The sequence below is a fragment of the Lonchura striata genome, chromosome 14 (assembly GCF_050655825.1).
Source record: "Lonchura striata isolate lonStrDom1 chromosome 14, ASM5065582v1, whole genome shotgun sequence".
Lineage (NCBI taxonomy): Eukaryota > Metazoa > Chordata > Aves > Passeriformes > Estrildidae > Lonchura > Lonchura striata.
Window position 1 is genome coordinate 2693088 of NC_140716.1, and position 20995 is coordinate 2714082.

At 44.5% G+C, this 20995-nt stretch overlaps 1 protein-coding gene across 3 annotated transcripts in view; it reads left to right on the forward strand.

Annotated features, from left to right (window-relative positions):
• The window catches only part of TOM1L2 (target of myb1 like 2 membrane trafficking protein), a 56890-nt gene that overhangs the window by 30233 nt on the left and 5662 nt on the right, over positions 1-20995 (forward strand). The window contains exons 8-15 of one of the 3 annotated variants that reach the window (XM_021550004.4): positions 646-779; positions 3332-3380; positions 4193-4316; positions 5115-5232; positions 7480-7555; positions 10638-10703; positions 18227-18286; positions 20736-20772. In XM_021550004.4, the coding sequence (XP_021405679.1) occupies positions 646-779; positions 3332-3380; positions 4193-4316; positions 5115-5232; positions 7480-7555; positions 10638-10703; positions 18227-18286; positions 20736-20772 (664 nt within the window). The remainder of the gene's footprint in view (positions 1-645; positions 780-3331; positions 3381-4192; positions 4317-5114; positions 5233-7479; positions 7556-10637; positions 10704-18226; positions 18287-20735; positions 20773-20995) is intronic. The other 2 variants (XM_021550010.4, XM_021550018.4) reach the window with 2 other exon arrangements.

Consider the following 20995-nt stretch of genomic DNA (forward strand, 5'->3'; position numbering starts at 1 on the left):
CCCTCTGCATTCCTTAAAATGTTCTTCTGCAACTCCCTGTTGCCTTTGTGGAGTCTCTTGTCTGTGCATTTGCTCAGTGGAAGGAAACATTTCTGTGTGTCTCAGTGCTGGGGGGTGTGTGGAACACTTAGCTTTTCATGCTCCTTCTCCTTGGTTTGTCTTTACTTTCATGTTCTCTGAAGTTGGTAAGTTCTCATCTTAGCACACACTTAGTATTTGTGGTAGCCCTAGTGAACCTTTTCTCCCCCACATATTCCACCATCCACATCATTTAGTTTTTAAGGATGATACTGCCAGAAAGAGCAGATTGAATTTTCCTTGAAAGCTCTCTTCTGGGAAGGTGTTGTATTAACATGTTTTATTCTTAAAACAGATGACTAAAATACAGATATTTATTTTCTGAAGTGTTGAGAGTTAAAGAAGAATCAGGAAGTTGAATTGTGAATAGGCTCTCAAGGTTTTATGCCATCATCTCTTGAAGGGCGTTTGATTAGATGTGCTTTTGGGTGACATTTAATCATGCAAAGATAAACTTGTCTTAGTGTTTCTCAGCTGGGGGATATGTTTGGCTGTGAACAGAGCTCAACTAAATCTACTTATTGCTTGTTGCTTATCAGACTTGTGTGCACAATGCATTCCTCCTAGGAACTGAACCGAACCTGCAGAGCCATGCAGCAGAGAATTGTGGAGCTTATCTCACGAGTGTCCAATGAAGAAGTCACAGAGGAGCTGCTGCACGTGAATGATGATTTAAATAACGTCTTCCTCCGATATGAAAGGTGGGGCATCTTTCCCAGCAAGCGTTTACATTCATTCAAGGTTTTCACATAAGAATAAAGTAGGTCAGTTGGTGAAATTGGGCCTTCTGGGCCAAGGGTCTAACATGACACAGAGAACCAAACCACAGGAATCATTTACACAGTATTTTTATGGCCTTTTATGGTCACATCCCTGTTTCTCCTGTTTCAGTTGATTCTTTTAATACTATAATTTTTTTTACTATGTATTGAATTTTTGTGGGGCATATCCATAAAATGCAATACAACCTTGTGAAAATGCTTGAATCTGAGAGTCCCTGTTGTGCAGGGCTGTATAGGTGTAGGGACTTGGGACTGAAAATAGCACAGCCACGGTCACTAGTTCCCCTGCTAGCCCAGGCTCTGCACAAATCTCTGTGCTGCTTCCTGGCTTAAGGAGGCTCCTTTGAGCTCTCTCTGCCCTCTGATCTCTGAGCTTTCCAGTCCCAGTGCTGGTACGAGGGGAGCTGCCTGAGGTGGGTGAGAGCATCGTGCATGCAAAGGGTTTGTTTTTAAGCAACAGTTCAAACCTTGAAAAACAAAAAAAGCCTTTCTTGTGCAGAGCTAATGTTTCGAAGAGCTGGTCTGTAGGAATCATCCCCAGGGACAGGACTTGGGGCACAGAACTTTCGACATGTCAGACAAAGGCGCTGTCAGGCACATCTGCTGCAGGAGGCGACACGTGATGCTGCAGTCTTGGGAAAGTTTAATCTTCCCCTTAATGACAGGCCTGGGGAGCGAGGCACCAAAGAGTACCCTTTGTTCCTTGCTCTTAGCACAGGGCTTTGTTTCTCAAGCCTTTAAAAATAAATTAGACTCTAGATCTGTGAATTTGTGCTGTCACGGCAAAGGCTGCAAAGACGACTTGGTGCCCTCGATTTTGCCTTTGATTTCGTCGTTCAGAGGAGATGGGGCAAACTTTGAAACAAACGCTGGCTTTTTGTGTGAAATGGTGTGTGTTTCATGCACAAGCAGGGTTCTACGAGTGCCAGAGTGTAACTATCACCGAGGTTTAGTCTGGTCACCCTTAATATTTTTTCTATTTCCCCCCATCTGCGACTTTGCTGACTGTGGCTGATGTGTTTGTAGTCATTATTCATGAAAGGGGAGCTGAGTGATGTTAGCAAGCCATTTGTGGTGGAATAGCTGCACTGGTCTGAGTGTTCAATAAATTCCAGTTCCTCCTCTGCTATTCCAAAAGCTCCACATCCATCATGCTGATTTCTAGCACAGGGACCAAGCTCTGTCAGTGACTCAAGCAGGAGCTCTGGCCTTTGCTGTGAAGCCTTGGGATGTAAATGAACAGAAGCCTTTTGGTGAGAAATGAGGTGGGAGGTGTCTTAGGTTTCCAGCAAAGGGAGTTGGATTTCCAGTAATAGCAAACACCCACAGTTTCCTAAAATTGAAATTTGGGGCTGAATTTGGTTTTGCTGCCTTTAAAGTCTGCATTTTCCTCTGTTGCATTAAGAAAACATTTTCATTTGCTCGACATTCCCTGTTTTATTTGGTCCATCTGGGAGAAAACCCGTAGGATTATATGAATATTTTGGGCTTTTTGCTGGAAAGAGAGACTACTTCTGAAACTACTTTGAAAAATTCAGACCTCCAAGAAATCATGGTGCTTTTCCATGGTAAGGAAGGAGATCAGACTGGGCTCAGACAGGCCATGGGAGCAGGTAGTTCACCTGCTGTTTTGAGTTCATAGAACCACAGAATGGTTTGGGTTGGAAGTGACCTCAAAACTCACCTAATCCCACCCCCTGCCATGGGTGAGGAAACCTTCCACTAGACCAGGTTGCTCAAAGCTCCATCCAGCCTGGCCTTGAAGACTTTCATGAAAGCTGGGTTTAGGTTTGTGGCCCCAGATGCACAGAGTAAAGAAAAGATCAGAGCTTGACTCACCTGACTTCTTCTCCTTAGAAGAATTAAGGTTTTATCCAACATCATTGCTTTTCCTTCTTGGAAAGTACCAACCTATTTGAGCATAGCCTGTGACCATCTTTGAGTCAACTCAGGATGTTTTAAGCAGTGAATCTGCTGTTCATTGTCCCTCATGCCACATGTGCCTGGCTTGGGCTGTGCCACACACATATGGCTCCTGATTTACATTATTGCAGCAAGAGGGAGCTGGTAAGTGGGAGTGAGATGAGCTGCAGTGCTTGGCTTGTTGAGCTGTGAGCATCGCTCTTGCTACAGTTCCTCCCGTCCCTTGGCTCACACAACAGTCTGTCACAAAGCACTTAATGATTAAAAAAACCCCCCGAACCAAAAGACAAATCCTGCAGTGTTTTTCAAGCATGTTTGAGCTGCAAGATCAGATTAGTCAACTTAAAATCTACCTCTGCCAAGAGTGCAACTTCTCAGCAATCCTGTCTTTGTCCTGGCTTGGAGTTAAAGCTTTCAGGCTTCCCTTTGGAGCCAGAGAAAACTTAAGTTCAGTGGCAAGCATGTCATGGCTTGGTTATAAACTCATGGTTTTTATTATTTATTGGTGGCTTTGATAATCCATGTTGGTTTTTCTTTTTTCTGAACAGATTTGAACGATACAGATCAGGACGCTCAACACAGAACGCCAGCAATGGAGTAAGTACCTCACTCCAGTGATTCTCTCATACCAGCTGTAGTACTGTCACTAGTATCACACCTTTTACCTGCCCAGCCCTGTGTCCTGCCTGTACTGGCTAATGGTGGATGCCAGGAAAAGTAAGAATGTGGCAAATCCCAAGCTCAGGAAGTAACTTCACAGTAAAACATCTCTGTGTTTACAATCCTTGATGGATTTTCACTCCTCTATTAACTTTTTTGATTGCTTTTGAGTCTATGTGGACTTTAGGAGTTCACAATGTCCTTAAGCAATAAGTTCCACAGTTGCACTATGCATTTTTACATATTTATTTTGCATTTATATATAACAAATATTTTGTTTACATTTGATCAAGTCACTTAATGATTTTTGTTTGCTTCACCAAATTTTTCTTCACCATGTCTTACATACCACTGTTCAGGTTAATTTTCTTCCTGCCATTCATAATTTTAAGAACCACTCTCATCTCCTATTTAAGCAGCCCCTTTCCAAGCTGAAGAGTTCTAATTATTCTTTAAATGGAAACTCTTTTGTAGTTGTTTGATAGCATTCAAGGTCTGAGTTAATGATGAATCTGTATTTCTATTATATTTTCTATTCTGCATTCCTATTTCCTCTGTTAACTGTGCTTTACCCCTTCTGCAGTGTGATGCAAACTTCAGCAAAGACTCTATTGACACTTCAGTCATAACAAAGAAGTTTTGTTTCTGAAAGTAGTTATACCTAGTGTGGAAAATCGTGATGTTTAATGTTGCATTGCAAGAAGAAATTTCTGGTATGTGTAACTTCTGTGTTTCTTGTGTCCTGACAGGTACTGAATGAGGTGACAGAAGATAATTTAATAGATTTGGGTCCTGGCTCTCCAGCTGTGGTGAGCCCAATGGTCGGAAACTCAGCACCTCCATCTTCACTTTCTTCACAGCTTGCAGGGCTTGGTGAGTACCTGATCTAGATCATGCTCTCCTCTACCTATTAGTGTTTCCATGTGGCCTCCAAAAGGTTTGGGTATTTGGCTTATAGGAGGATGAGAAGGCATTCCCACTCTCCTGCACTGTGGCAATCTGCAATTGAGAGCCAGTCTGGCACAAAGGGAGGGATTTATTAATCAGAGGGAAGATTGATGGAGAGGGTGCAGGTTGTTTTCATGGCAGAACTTTTACTACTACTTCTATTTCTGCTTAGTTATAGTTCTTTGTGAAATCAGCCTGGTGATGTTCTTGATTCCCCTTCTACAAATAATATTTGAAACCTTTGGGTGAATGGTTTTATGAAACTCTTTGGTGGTTTGCATTAAATCAAACCAAAGATTGTGTGATTGGATCACTGGGTTTGACTGAAGGTTCTCCACATCTTTCAGCACTGCACCAATACCATATCCCTTTGTTTGAAAGTGTTGGTTTCACAGTCAGTAACTGAGAGAAAACATTGTGGAGAAAGCTACTGTCCATGCCCAAAATTTTGGACTGTGTTAGTGACCACTGAATATCTCAGGATATTGGCAGCAGGTTCACACCAATTCCCAAATGCTGGCTTCTTGATGAGGAGCATTTATGGAGTGCTGCTTCCAAGATGAATTAGATCATCTCTACATTTTTCTTTTAAGAACACATGATTAGCATCCTCCAGCCTTTCCTGAACAAAACTGCCCTCAGTGCTGCAGCTGTTAATGATGATGGTGTTTGTGTATGGTTTGTAATTTCACTGGTTCACTCTTTTTTCTCCTCTGGTTGCAGACTTGGGCACAAACAGTGTCAGTGGCACACTCAGCTCCCTCCAGCACAGTAATCCCCGTGATGACTTTGACATGTTTGCACAGACAAGAGGCAGCTCCTTGGCTGAGCAGCGAAAGAAGTAAGTTGGAATTTGTCTTCAGCACTGAGTCATGGCACTGCTGTTTTCTAAGGGCATAAATCTGAAACTGCTTGACTTCAGACTGAAAAACTAGTTTTGGTGTATGTTTTTTTGCTTTTAATCCAATCTCTGTCCTTTTGGTTGTTATTAATATGAGCAAGTGGAGAAGTTCCTGCTGCTGGACAGAGCAGACTGGCTGGGTACTGACTGTCTTAGTTAATGAGCTCACTGGAAACTTGGAAGTGTGCTTGCATGTACTTCTGCCTTCTCCTAAAGGCTTGTCATCCCATCCACCTGTGTTTGAGATACAGGAGCAGAAGGGTCCTTCACCTGAAGGTCATGGATGTACTTTGGTGACTGAATTACTGTCATCAAAGGCTTGCAAACAGAATTACCATCTAGTTAACTCTCCTTTTGGCCCCAGTCAGACTCTCACCGGCTGTCAAGGCAGTGTAGCTTGCCTGGCTTCATGCTACCCCTAATTTGTTTATATGCATAGGGCTTGCATTTCTAGAGCTGCAAATCTGGCACTTTCAAGGGCATTTAACAGGTCAAATTATTTTAATGTAAAATAAATCTATGCACTTATTAAGAAATTCTTTGATCCCTGTCAAGTGATATTCAGTAAAAGACACACTCAGGTATTTTTTTTTCATATATTATTTCTTACCCCCTGGCTTCAGATGGTAGAGGAAGTACTCAGAACATCATCAATATCTTGTCTCAAGCTAAGAAATGCTATTAAATAGTTTATCAAAAATTTAGAAAACTTAAGCCTACAAATTTATTGGACTTTTTTATTTGCAATTATCAATATAGCTATTGTACTGCCTCAGCTATGGTATCAGTGCTGAGAAGAAATTCTGTAATGTAGAGGGATAAGCCACCACTGGAGATATTGGGCTAGGAGCCTTAATGTACAGTTAGAAAGGAGATGCATTGCAAGAGAGATCTAATCAAGGTCCCTCTGTATCTTGTGCTAAATGAAGCACAAAACTACTCTTCCCACACCGTACCTAATGGAACAAGGAGCACAGATCATCCATGATTTCACAAGAGAGGATTGCTCTGTCTTCCTTGGATTGTGCACTGTATAAACAGAGCAGCAGGGAGGAGGAAAGGCATGAGTGTGACTTGCTGTGGTGTGTAGGTGACAGCTCTGGGTGTGACAGCTCTGTGCTCACATCCTGGGAGAAGCCAGCATGAGGAGGAGAGAGGGCTCCCCCTGCTCAGGCAGCCCCTCCCAGGAGCTGATGTATGGGCACATGTTTGTGTCTGCTGCAGCTCATGGTTCACCACTGTGCTCTGTGAGATGCTGCTGCTGCCTCTGTCACCTGACTGCTACATGTCCCTTTTGCATTGCAATTTAAGAAGCTTTTAACTGCTCTGTAAATAGTGCATTTCTTTGTCTGCTTCACTGCAGTTGCATAATTTCATCTCTCTTTGAGTCTTGCTCTGCCTCCCCCCCATGCACACAGCGAGGTCAGGCTTCCAGATGTCATCTCCAAATCTTTGTTAAACATAATCTGCAATCAGGCCGCTTTTCACAGTCCCCCACTTGCTCTTGGATATTCTTAGGGTGCCTCATGACGTGTTTGCCTGCCTTTCATAATGCTGATCTTACTCTCTTTGCTTCAAGGTGCTTTCCAAAACTGATGGATGGCCTTTGTACAGAGCAAGCTCCTCTTCTTGGGGTACAGACAGTACCCTCCAAGTCTTGTTAAGAAAAAGAATGTGCTTTCTGGTTCCCAGGGGAGCAAATCAGGGCATCCAGAGTATTGTTTTCCTATGAGGAAAGGCTGGGAGAATTGGGATTGTTCAGCCTGGAAAAGAGAAGGGATTGGAGTGACCTAATTCTGATTCTTGAAGGGAGCCTACAAGAAAGATGAGGAGAGACTATTTACAAGGGTCTAGAGTGACAGGACAAAGGGGAATGGCTTCAAACTGAGAGAGTTTGAAGGGCTAGATTGTATATTGGGAAGAAATTCTTCCTTGTGAGGGTGGTGAAACACTGGCAGAAGTTGCCCAGAGAAGCTGTGGCTATCCCATCCCTAGAAGTGTCCAAGGCCAGGTTGGACAGAGCTTGGAGCAGCCTGAGATAGTGGAAGGTGTCCCTGCCCATGGCAGGAGTGGAATGAGTGATCTTTTAACACCCCTTCCAACCCAGGCCTTCCTATGATTGCATGATTCCTCATGGATGACTGCTGGACTTTCTTGCTAGTTGTGTGGTTTGTTCTTTTCTTCCAGCGTGACGTACGAGGATCCACAGGCTGTCAAAGGACTGGCATCTGCCCTGGATGTTCGGAAACAGAACACGGGAGGGGTAGGTCACAGCTCTGTGTTTTGTTATCCACGTGGAATCCTGGAGGCGGCTGGAGGCGGCTGCTTTGACTGAGTTTCTCATTCTGGATTCCACCAACGTGGTAGTAATGGCTATTTTGAAATTGATATCTGGGAGCAAGTACTTGCTCAATAATGATCTCTAAAGAGATGCTGCCCTTCAGTCTAAAAGACTTCAGAATCATAGTGGGTAAATTATCCTGTGTCCTTGCAGCTTGTCTGGGGAGTCCAGCTCTTTGGCTGGAATCACAGTTGAGAAGAATTAAGTGGGGAATATCCTGTGAACACTGATGTGCATTGGCTTGGTTTGGTTTTGCTTGTGAAAGTCTTAATCTACTAGACTTTGCTTTGAGTGCACAGATACACGAGCGAGTTACAGGGAGAGAAATGATGCAGACTTTTAATGCTTCATGTTCTTTGCCATAACTGCCCTTGCTTGCAGCCTGTTCTGTCTGCCCAGGGCAGGCTCTTGCTCTCTTGTGTGGGCAGAAGAGCCCCATGTGCTGTCACCTCTCAGCAGCTGACACTTAAAACACGGGTGAGAGAGCTTGGGCAGCTTTGTCTGCATCCCTCGGTGAAGGCAGAAGTGAAGGAGCTTTCAGATCATCCCTTGACCCCTTTCTACCATCCTGCTTTTAAAAACTCTGCTGCTCTTTTGTATGCAGCTGTGTGTAAGTTTTTAGAGGACAGAGCAGGTTCAGAGCCTTTTCCAGTCCAGTTTTGGGCTGTGATGACCACTAGGGAGCACGGCAGAGCCAGCGTAGCATGGGAGAGCCAATGCAGTGTGCACATGCTTCTCACTGGGGAGAATTGCCTCCCCATGCCTTGGCTGATCCCACCCTGGTTCTTTCATGAAGTGGGAATGCTCTGGGCAGCTGACATGCCTGGCAGCTTGTGCTTCAAGCCAGGGAGAATTTGTGTTGGGAGCCAGCTGGGGTCAGATCACAGCTGCCTGTCTGCCCAGGCCATCATTCAGTGGGAGCAGGCCCTCAGCTCTTACAGAGCATCCCCCACCCCACAAACCTACCTGCTATTTCTTGTCCCTGTCCTCCTGCAGGAAGGGCAATTTATAATCCAGGTCAGCCCCATGACCAGCTGGAGCTCAGCCCCACAAAAACTCATGGCAACAGTACTGAGGGAAAAGGGGAGGCATGAGGAGGCAGGGGCAGAAATATTCCTACACAGGAATTCCTGAATCCAGTGTGACATCCCAAGCCCCCAGTATCACTCAGCTGTTATTGGCAGGACCTGGGGAAGGATTTGAGATTCTGCTCTTTGTTTCTGGCTAACCAAATGCAAGGGGCTTGCATTTAGCTGGTCAAGGGAGCTGTATTCCCTCAGTGGCCTCAGGGTCATGTCTTTATTACTTAACACTTTTGTTCCCAGCCAGTTCTGCTTTAGGCACCAGCACAACCTGTCATCCACACCATCGGAGCTGCTGCTCTGCCCCAAGTGTTGTCAGTTCAAAGGGCTGTGGCTAAGCTCATCTGTGGGTCAAAGTTTTTTGGGGTAAATGCCTTATTGGTTGTGGAACTTGAGGCTATGAGATGTCAAGACTTTCAGCCTCTTTTCAAAGGTCCTGGAGACTGTAATGTCTACTCAGAAGACCTTGTTTTGAAATGCAGTCTCTCTGTAATTGGTAAACACTTTTTCTCAACTGTTGTGAGGCTTGTGGGTGTCTCTTCTTAAAGGAAATAAAAATTAAACTCTCCTAAAGTTACCAGCCCCAGTTGTGTGTAGCAAAAAACTGGCAGTGCTCAGTAAATGAAAAGACAGGCTTTAATTTGGGTAGAGCTAATTTAAGAACAGCTCTGGGGAGGAGCCAAAAGCTTTGCAACACATTCTTCACACACGTCTCGTTCCAGCACAGTTGTCCAGTGGTAGAATTCAGCACATCCGACATTTCTAATGCAGTCATTCTCAGAATGGTCTGCAGAGACAGGGCTGATCACGTGGCATTAGCTGTCTTTTAATGTGATTTAGCAGCTGGAAACAAGATGAGCTAAAAATACACTGTTTTCTTAATATTGCTTTTCCATGTTGGGAATTGCTTTTGTTGCCACTGAGTTGTTGCATGATCACAACTGGGAGGAGAGGTGTCCAAGAAACAATTCTCTGGCGTTACACAGAGAGTAGATGAAATTGGAATGATTTCCCTTTATTTTTTTTCTCCTCATAAAATGAGACATACAAGATTGCAACTGATTCTCCATTACCTGTGTTAATGGGAACAGCAGAGGTGTCCTGTGTGTGGATGTACATAACACCAGTGGCTCTCTGCTGAGCTCACTGGAGCCACTGCACTCTGCTGAGCCCAAGCAAGCCCTTCCAGAGCTGGAGACGGCTCTGCATCCCACCCTGGCTCAGGGAGGAGATGCTGAAGGACACAAAACCATCTTAGAGTGTTTGTGGTGCTGTGCCATGCAGTCTGCAGTCTGCTCAGGGGAGCTGGATGCATCAGCAGTCCTTTAACCTCTGCGCTTTTCAAGAGGGGCAGTTTGAAAGGCTGCCAGGACACTGCAGCAAACTGCCCTGACTTCCCTCCACTCAACACCAGTGCAGAGCTGCTGTGCTGTCTGTGTGGGGCACAGTCTGTCTGCTGAGGTCAAGGACATGAGCAGGGTGTGCTGCAACCCACAGCTTCATAAACAAAGGGGACTCCACAGAGTGTGACATGAGAATTTCCAGTGTAGTCCCACTGACTGCAGTAGCTTGTACAGCCTCACTTTTCCTTCTTCTAAGAAGATGACAAACATCAGCCTCACTACCAGCCAGTGATTGGTTTATTTTATTATTATTATTATTTTTATTTCTAAGGACATAATGGAGGGAGTGCTAAAACGCTGTGAACTGTCTGTAGGAAGTGCAGAATTCTGGGTGAGGTCTGTCCCCTTATGGACAGAGCTGGCAGGCAGAGGGGGACACAGCTGCTGCCAGAAGCTACTGTAGGCATCTCTGTGTGTGTATGTGTGTCTGTGTTTGTGAAGTTTTTAACTGTTTTATTACTTTATCACGGGTTGTTGCTGTGGTTTCTCTCTTTATGGACCTTTCTGTTCTCAACACAGAGGAGAGGTAAAGGTGGGAACTCAGACATGGAGCCCATAGACAAGTGGCTAATTACACAAGGAATGGTGAGGATTTCACCAGTGAAGCAATTCCTACTGCCCACCCCAGTCCCTGACCTAGAATAACCATCCTCCATTCACCTCTCGTCCTGCCCTTTTGAACCGCTTGAAATCGGACAGTACAAGGAGTTTATTTCCCACCTGCATCATTACCTGGGGCAAAGGGAAAGATTTGCACCAATTTCTGGTTTATACAGCACAAAGACCTGTAAATCACTGAATCATTTGTAGGATCCCACGTCACCTTCAGAAGAGGCCTGGGGATCCAATTGGTTCCTTCTACTGTCTTGATTTATTTATGCAGTATCCACTTTTCGAGGGATAAACACAAGTCTCATGGGTCTTATTCATAAAGAGGACACTTGCTATCTGTCTCTAAAACAGCCTTTTCTGGTAGTGCTTAGCTTCATGGTCTGGAATAAACCTAGGGAAGTTGTAGGATCATATGTAGTTGAATTGAGTAATGTAGGGATCATTCTTTATGCAAGGAAGGGAATGGGAGAACTGCTGCCCAGATTGACATCTTCAACATCACTGACATTAGGAATCAGACTCCAAGAAGTACAACAGTGTTTCTGGTTTTAAGGATTTAATTCCTATGTCTGGTGATGCCAGTGCCTTGATAAAATCAGGTTTCTGAAGATCACTGAACCTGTGCACGTTCTGACCTCATTTGAAGTTGTCCTTCATCAATGTGCTTGTAGAGAGAAGTTCAAAGCTTGCTTTAGGTGCAGAAGCCAGAGGAAGGAAAAAATACCCTCAGCTATGCCTTAAAGCCAAGTTCTAAGACCATTTTTTTTTTTTTTTGGACAATGTAATCCATCATTTTAAGTGTTTGAGATTAGTACCAATAATGGGACCTAACTGTAGAAAATCCTCCTGAGACAGTTCTGGCTGCAGCTGAGTTCAGAGAGATGCAGGGAGGATTCCCTTTGCTCTGGGGTGTGCTGGCACTGTAGCATGTGGGGCTGGGCACCAGGAACAGAAATGTCTCACTCCAGGGAGAGCCCTGAATGTCCCAGACTAAGCTGCCCAGTGCTTAAAAGAGATAAACATCCCAGAAAGCTTAAAGTTTAGAAAATCCAGAGTATGTAGTATCTACTCTGTGAAACACTTGCATTTATTCTTCTGAATTTAGGGCTAATTCAGATTATTTCTCAGGGCCAGCTTGGAAATTTGGCAGAACTTTGCACAGCTGGTGCACACGCAGTGATGGGACAGGTGCTGTATCTGCCTGCCCAAAAGCAGCTCCATGCCTGCTCACACACGTGGATAAGCCCACTGTGGGTACAGTCCCTGGGAGCCAGTGTCATTCTGGTGCTGTCAGACACCCACAGCTCACAAGGTGATGGTGAAAAGCTGTAACACGAGCAGCAGTATCAGCTTTGCCTCTGATGCTGTTGGCTGTGGCTCCCAGAGGCTCTCGCTGTTCGGTGGCTCTGTTGCAGCCAGGGATGTGCTGTGCCACTGTTGGATGTTCATCCATAATGAATAATCCAGTGATTGAGTTAGTTCTTCTTCTTTGCCTTTCCACTGTTTACAAGAGCGGGGAAGCATGAAATCAGCACCCCTGCTGTTCACACCACTCACACCACTGCTTTATTAAAAAAGCAAACAGCATATTCCTTCATTGGCTTGTGGTTATTCAGTCTGGAAAAAGGATACTGCAGCATTCATGGAGACATATGGATGTGGGGAGGGAAGGGGGCTTGGCTGTCCAACCAGTCACTGCTCTTACAAACCTGTCACCTTGTTTGTATGCTAAATACGAGAGAGAAATACCTAAAATAAAACTAAACTAATCATTAACTCCGTTTCTCTCTTAATTGGTTGTAGTTCTTAACAGTATTTATTAATATGACCTGTAGCATTTACAATGCCAGTGGATAACTAGAATCCCAGGTATGAACTTGATGTGCCCATTATGTGGGGTACTTTTTGTACTTTTCTGAGGAGGAAAGGGGTGAGCTGACACTGCTGTTCCCTGAGCCCACACCGAGACCACTCAGAAGGAATTCTTCACCTGCCAAAGTGGTTCTCAAATCCCTCACAACCTGACATTGTTCTGTACAAGCTGTGATACATTTCAGCTTTGGGCTTTGTGTGGTGAACTGCATCCCAGTTCACCACACACTTTTGCAGTCTCTGGCTCTGCTCTCCAAGTGAATTTGGCAGTGTTGTTCTTGTTTCCAGTTAACCTGTGGCTCAGTTTCTGCCATCAATTCGATGCCAGAACCATGGAGACAGACACAAGCCACAGTTCTATCCATCCCAGCTCTACACACAAAACTAAAGTAGATAAAATTACATTGTCAGAAAATGTTTCTGGTTTTTATATGGCTGAGGGATGGGAGGTGAGCAGTTCAGTGAGAGATCTGTCTGCAGTGTGAGGTCAGGGTTTTGCAGGTTTCACACAGGGATCCGTATCAGCAGCAATTAGGCACAGGCTTTACCACAGAACCACGTTTTAGTGCAGGTAGTCTCAGTTCCCTTCTCATGAGATTGGACAGCTACTGAGATTTGCATTAATATATTCCTTTCCTAGAGTAATTTGTCAACCCACTCAAATACCAAATGGGTTATTTGTTTTGAAAGTGAGAAGTAGGTGTTGCTTAAGCCACCATGTCAGGACATTAACTGGGACAGTGGCAGGGGAGGGATGACACGGAACCAGAATTCACAGGCATTGATATGAGCACCACTCAGCACTCTATCTTGACTGCCAGCAGCATGCCTGGCTAGAGAGGAGAGCCCTTTTTGTAGGAAAGATAGGTGAGTAAAGATTAAATGAAAGCTCTGTTAATTAGTAACCAAGTGGGATGCCGCTATGTGCCTTCAAGAGAGAGATAGGATCTGAGATGTGGAAATGACTTTGGTAACACGAGACTTGTTGAATAACATCATCATCTTGGAGACTGAAGTGCTTGCATAGTGGATAAGCCCAAAACCAGACACATGAAGATCTCATTTCTGCCATGTGGTGGGACCCCTCTCCCTGTTGAAGGCAAGCAGGTGCTTCCCCTTACCCCAGGACCACAGGGGTCTCTTTAGTGGTGTTTTTGGAGCACTGTGCAAGGACAGCCCAATCCCTGGAGTCACTGTCAGCGAGGGCTGGCACTGCCTGGACACTCCTGTCACATGCAGATGGGTACAGCCTGTCAGAGCTGGGCTCCTGCCTGCCCGGCCCTGCAATGTGCAAACACAGTTACGAGCAACCAAGGAGTTCATTTAATCCTTACACCTAAAGCCAAGCGTGGTCTAATATTGAGGCCAAGCAGCTATTTCAAGATCACAACAGCTTTAAATAGATGGTAAGGCTGTAGTAGTAAGCTGGAGTAGCCTGCTAGTGGCCTAGCTCCTAGTGCTGCTGTAGGAATGACAGACCTTTACAACTGCTAACCAGCGAGGGGGAGTGAGTAGCAACTAACCAAGAACTGGTGTCAGCTTTGTTAAACATCTAGAAAGAAGTGGCATTAACTAAGCTATTACAAGGCAGTAGTCTAGCAACAATTAGCATAAACCTTGTTAAACATTTTAAGAACATTAATGAGCTCACCTAGAGACCTGAATTGTCATTTCATACCTGCTTCTTTTCCAGTGGGATCATTTTTAATAGAAATAAAATGTGATAATAATAACCTTAAACTGTCTTTTTAAGGGTAGAATATTGGATTTTATGACTTCTGAGGAAAAATATTGGCAATACTCTTTGGCTTTTGATTGCTAGTGAGAACATCAACACAATCTAGCCTAGATGAGTAGGAACTTGAATTCCAGGTTCCTGTGGGTTTTGTGGGATTGAGCACTTACTTTTGTTCTCCCAACCCTCCTTTTCCATTTCTCTTTCAGGACTGTTAAAATGATCCCATTCATAGGATTTTCAAAAGACTAAATAAAAAAGGAATTTAAACAATAAGATCAGCTTTTAATTAAAACCAGTTACTTGAAGTACCCAAAAATATTTTGTGACTTAATTTCCATTTACAGTTAAGTATAGACTTTAAAAAAAATCCCAATATCTTTATACAAACAGCTCTTGCAGCCTGCACTATCTGGGGAGCTATCTTGCCAAGACTGAAAGCTTCACTAGACCATGGAAGTTTGCATAATCAAAATATCAACAAGGCAGTGTCCCATTCCAGAATTTTTTCCATGTAGTCTGTGGCTGCTACTGCTGCTTGTTCCCAGAAACTGTTGTCTTTTTTTAATGTGTAAACTAGTTAATTTGTTTTTACATTGCCTCTGTTGGGATTTAGGGGTTAGTTATAACAAAATTCCCCTGCACATTTTTCAGTTTAGGGCTTCTGAAAGGGGAAGACTTGCCAAGTACCCAACTGACTGGCAAAAACTGAGCTTCTCTGTATGTTCTCTTCTCAGTTTAAAATGAAAAATAAATGGTACAATGTTATCGTTAAAATAATTTAAAACTTCCAGTTGCTCTTTGAGAATTTCCTCCCTCTTTATTCTTGAACAAATTAAACCTGGCACATGTAACCCATGTTTTATGAGGAAATGGGGCTCAGAGTCTTAGGAAAGTAAACTGGAAGTTTGTGCATGGAAGGAGCAATAGATACCAACCCTCAGCACTTCTGTGGGTGTGCTGGGAGACAGGGAAAGCTTTTTAAAAGGTCAGTGCTGAATAGCAAACGGCTGACACACTCAGATGTTTATCTTACAGCTTTGTCTGCTTCTCTGCAAGAAGTGCTCTTGCACTTCTGAGGGCTTTGTTTATTTGTTATAAGTAGCTCTAGCTGAAAGTAGAATTCCTTTATTTGCTTTTTTTTTTTCATTTTTTAAAATCCTTACGAAACGCCACAGCACAAACCCTTGTGCTGCTGAGCTGTTCTTCGAGGACTTCTGCAAATTCAAGAGTCCTGTGATTCTCAGGAACTCAGTACTTGATCAGTCATCTGTCATGTTTTCAGGATAATCAAGATCTGAGCTGCTGTTCCTTCTAATACAGGGGCACAGTACTGCCACACTTTTTAGAACAGTTGCTCTTATATTCATAGAATCATAAAATCCTGGAATGGTTTGGGTTGGAAAAAAGCTCATCTCATTCCAACCTCCTGTCATGGGCATGGACACCTTCCACTATCCCAGGTTGCTCCAAGCCCCATCCAGCCTGGCCTGGAACACTTCCAGGGATGGGACAGCCACAACCCTTCTCTGGCAATCTGTGCCAGGGCCTCCCCACCCTCACAGGGAATAAACTCTTCTAATATCTAATCTAAATCCACCCTTTCTCAGTTTAAAGCCATTACTCCTTGTCCTGTCACTGCAGGCCTTTATCCAAAATCCCCCTCCAACTTTCTTGGAGCCCCCTGAGTTCCTGTAAATTTTATTCACAGAAAAGGAAAAATAAACCAGCTGTTTTCCTCCTCCCTTCCATGCACATGTTCTTATCCTTAGAGAAACATGAGCACCTTTCTGAGCTGCAACCAACAGCTCAGAGGCTGCACCTTCCACAGTGTTAAGCAATACAGGAGAGAGGCAGCAGTGCAACTTCTACAGCAGCTTTAAGGTTGCTGTAGGCTGAATAAAATAATTACTTTTTATCTCTGAAGCTAGTATTTTATATAGCTGTTAATCCAAGGAGACAGTTTTGCAAGATGCAACTTGTCCTTGGAAAGGAATATGTTGGAAGGGGCTTTAGAGCTCTTCCCTTGTGAGTGACCATCTGGGCCAGCTCTCAGCAGCTTCAGCTCACTGTGATAGTCTTGTGTGTGCATGATTCAGGAAATCAGAAAGGAACAGTTATCCTAAATCTGGCCCATTCCAGAGGAAACTGCAGAAATTTATTTTCTGTTTGGGATCTTGATGAATTCACTGGAAGGAAAACAACACCTTCTACCTCTAAAGCCAGGAACTGTCACTTTGTCCAGGCAACCTGTCAAGTTAGAGCCCAGCCACCTTCCTGGTGCTGGTCTTTAGGGGAGATGCTTTGGATTGAGTTCTGGATTTCTAGTTCTTGGACACAACTAACCCACTTTAGCACACCTCACCTCAAGCAAGGGCTTAACTGGCCTCCTCAGTACAAAGGGCCACTTGATACTGTGAAAAAATTCCTGAGGAGCTTTGCTGAACAGCCTCAGCCTCTGTGATCCAGCATCTATCCATCTTTCCCTGCTAGAAGTGCCTGAGAAAACTACATCTCCCAGGAAATGCATCTGCAGAGCCTCTTCCAGCTCTTCTTGTTGAATCACAGAGGCATTAAGGTTGGAAAATTCCTCCAAGGCCATCATGTTCAGCCATTAACCCACTGCTGCCAAGGCCACAAGTAAGCCATGTCCCAAAGCACCACATCCACAAGGTTTTTAATCACTTCCAGGGTGGGCAATTCCTGTGAGAGGTTTCAGGCAAAGCTGTAGAGAGCCCCTGATATGTTTTCTGCCTAGGAGAGTCCCTCTAACAGTGCCAGGTCTCCTCCCTGCCAGCCTTGCTGCTTGGCTGCCATGCCCTGGCCTGGAACTCACATGTCTGACATTGTTTTCCACCTATTTTTCAGGTTGTCCTTACTAGATCTATTGTGGTGTTTTCCTGTTTACCTCAGCAGGCCTCTGTTGTATTTAAGCAGTGTAGTTAAGTCAGGAAATTCTACACCTAATACTCAGTAATTTCCCTTTGCTGACCCGGTTCCCTCAGCACTGTGTGAAATCGCTGCCCTTCAGCTGCCTCTGCTCTGCCTGTTGTAATCACACTGGTATCGTGACCCATCCTCTGCAGGGGCAGAGGCAAACCTTCCAAACCTGAGTGTTAAACTATCCCTGGAGCCTGACCTGCTCTGGAGAGCCCTGCTGCAGCTCTGGGGCTGTCCTCTTCTCCTCTGCCCCATCCTCTTCCTCCCCCACCTTTGGCACATGCTGGGCTCTGCTTCCGAGGGTCACCTTTGGCAGAGGAGTGGGAACTGGGAGCTGGGACAGTTTTGTTTTAAACCCTTGTGCCAAGACTTGCCAGGGCTTGGTGGTGTGATGGGAGGAGGATCTGGGAGGAAGCATGACTGTACCCTGGGCTCTGACTTCTCCACCTGCCCAGAAAACCAGTTTGTTTTCATAGGAGTGTTGCCTAAAGATTTTGAGCTCCTCTTTTTTGCTAACCCTTCACTGTGGCTAATACCCATTTTAAAAAACAAAAGGTGTAAATTTAACATTTCAAAACCTAACTGATATCCAGTATTCTACCCTTAAAAGCATTTCACGATCAAGATTAGAATCATCAGTCCATCTTGATGGTTTTAATATGTGGTCGAGAAGTTACTCATCTTACGCTGGCATCCAGTCACGTCATTCCCATAATCTTTCTCCTGGTTTTTTTAGCCTTGTTGTTCATAATTTCCTTTCCAAGTTGTTTCTTTATTTGAAATGCCATTTATATTTTGTTGCCTTTTTTTGTTTTTCCAGCACATCTTACATCTTTGTTTTTGTTTTGTTTTTAATCTTGTTTCTGGCGTTTTCCATCGCTCTGTGGCCATGATTGTGGATGTGTTTTGGTTTTTGCCTGCCTTGCTGTTCTCTCGCTGCACTCCCTAGATCCCTGTTGCACAGTCCTCTGTCATGGATGACATTGAGGAGTGGCTCAGTACCGACTTGGTGAGACTCTTTATATTTTCATTTTTCACTTGCATGGGTACCTTTCAATGCATTGCTGAGTTCCTGGTACTTCTCATAGCAGGAAGCAGTGAAACTTCCCAAGCAGAGAGTTTGGTTCCCTTTGAAGGGAATATCTAAGCAGGAGGAGTCGGGGTCGTGTTCAGCAATTCAATGAAAACACTTTTTTTCTGAGCTGTTTTATTTTCCCTTCTCCATGTGAACATCACAGAATAGCACATGTTCCAGAAAATGTGGGATTCTGATCCTAAAATAGGGAAGCATTAAATATGGGCTGAATTTTTCTACACCAGACTTAAATTCCATGTTTAAAGCTTCATTATTTAGACAGGATGTAAGTTCATGCTTATGTTGAGGCATGCTTTTAAGAGATGCTGGATCAGGGCATAGATTCCTTTCAAATTAAGATGTCTTTGTTAAACTGGCAGGCAATCTTGACATGTTTCATAATAGTAATAATAAAAAATTATAACAGTCTCCAATGTTTATAACTTTCTCCTAAATGATTATTGTCTAGTAATTATTAAACAAACAAACAAAAAGCAGAACTAAAAGTAGCTTTGCCTTCACCCTGGGGTTTGTTTTGCTGTCCCAACACACATTTGGTTTAAGCAGGATAAACTAGTACACATTTACTGTTCTGGTTTTTTTCAACGTAAGCATATGACTCAAATCAACCAAGTGCATTTTGGGGGGTGGGGGGTGGGTTGTGTCCACACTGCTCTTAGTTTTAGTGAACTGAACTTGAACTCAGCATATCCCCAAGGATCATCATCTCCTTCCATTCCTCCAGCTTGAGGCAGAAAACTCCCAACTCCTTAGGGTCTCCCCCAGCCCCCTGCTGCTGCCTGCTCAGCTCCCAGCTGGGAGCTGTGGGATTCAGCAGAGCTTCAGGCATGCTCTGGCACGTCAGCCCTGTGCTCTGGCACTGCAGGAGCTGGCTGTACTGGAAGGAAGAAAATTCTCCAGCTCTCCCGAGGTGCCTGAAATGCTTAAACAGATTCCAGGTTCAGTGTTTGATTTTGGCAGACTGACTGGCTGGCTCTGAAATGTCACTGGGTTCCAGCTGCAGGTTGGTTTGTCAGGCCTCGGTACAGGAGTCACTTTCAAATTTAATTACAAACTGGCCTCATTTTGTTAAAGAAATACTGTAAAAGTAGCATGTCTGCTCTGCTTAGCCAATCAACTTTTGTCTTTGCCATTTAAATTAATTGAGAGAAAATCTGATGGAGAGATATGGAGGTAACTCTGTGCTTCTGTCATCCCCAGCACAGACTTGCTCAAAAGGAACAAAGCAGAGAAGTGTCCTGGAAATGCCTGAGCAAGCCTGGGGATGTCCCTGGGTCCCCATCCCAGCCCTCTGTGGGTGCAGCAGAGAGAAACCTGTGAAAATCTGAACTGGATTTTCCTTTTTCACTCTGGGTCCCCTCCTTGTTAACAGCTCATTTCAATTCTCTACTTCCCAGGCGAGGAAGCTGCAGGTTAGGTTAAATAATTGGCGTTTCCTTACCCTTTTTGGGGTACTCTGGGACAAACAGCAGCTCTGCCTGTGAAGAGGCTGCTGTGTGAACCTTTGGAAACCTCAGTGCAGTAGGAAGCCAGGACATGCTCAGGTTCTAAAATGTGAGGCCAGTCAGTATGTTCCCACTTCTAGTAGAGATGCCAAGTACTTTACTTTTTCGACCAGTATTTTTACCCATCTTAAACATCCTGCTAGATTGACAAAGATGCCTATCCCTGGACTTCTAATTTCATTATTTGAAAAGCACATTGAAATGCACAAACTGTTGGAAATGCAGTGACCCTGTGGCATTCCCAGCCTTTGATTCTGATGGACAAACACTAACTGCTGTCAGTATCCTTCATCCAGCTCACCCTGGTCTTGTCTTCGTGCAGCATGGGCACAGGAAAGCTGCTATATTTTTGTATGAAACCTAAAATGAACTCTCACAGGAGGAATGTTGACCCCATACAATTTTTCACGTGTCCTTTGTCAGCTAAAAGGGCATTTTACTTGAAGACACAATGCAAACCACAGTCCTGACTTTTTAAAGGACTGTGTGACAGAAAAGATGCCATCTGGTACAGTGTGTGTGTGTGGCTCACACAGCTCAGATTTGGACCAGAATTACTGTCTGAAGGGGAAACAGCACTGGGCTGACATTCAGGTCCAACAGGGAAAGCTTAGCTGTCCACCAGCAATCTTCAGAAGCACCTCAGTGCTCATCCTCCTGCTCTGCAGCACAGTGAAATGTCAGTCCCCACTGGCCTCCCGAGGTGGGAGCTCTGTGATTTCCCCAGGACACCCTGCTCCCATGGTTAATATGTGGAAACAAGTGGTGGAAACTGTCCAGTTGTATTAAAGGTGGAGGGGATGACAGGGAAGGGGAAGCACTGCCTGTGCTCACGTGGCTTTTTATTCCCATTGCAGAAAGGCAACGAACTGGAAGAAGGAGTGACCAGTGAAGGTAAGCAGAGATGCCCCTGGCTTTGAGCCATTCTCAGGTTAGTGCTCAGATGGAATTTGCTTTGATCCCTGCTGAGATGCTGCCTTCTCCCAGCCTGATGCTCCCCAGCAAACGCTTCCATGCTCAGAAAGGTGGGAGGAGAGCATTTCACAGCAAAAGGTTCATATTTATGGTGTGGGGAGCCCTCCTGGCTGTAAGTGCTTCCCTGCCATCTTCCTTGGCT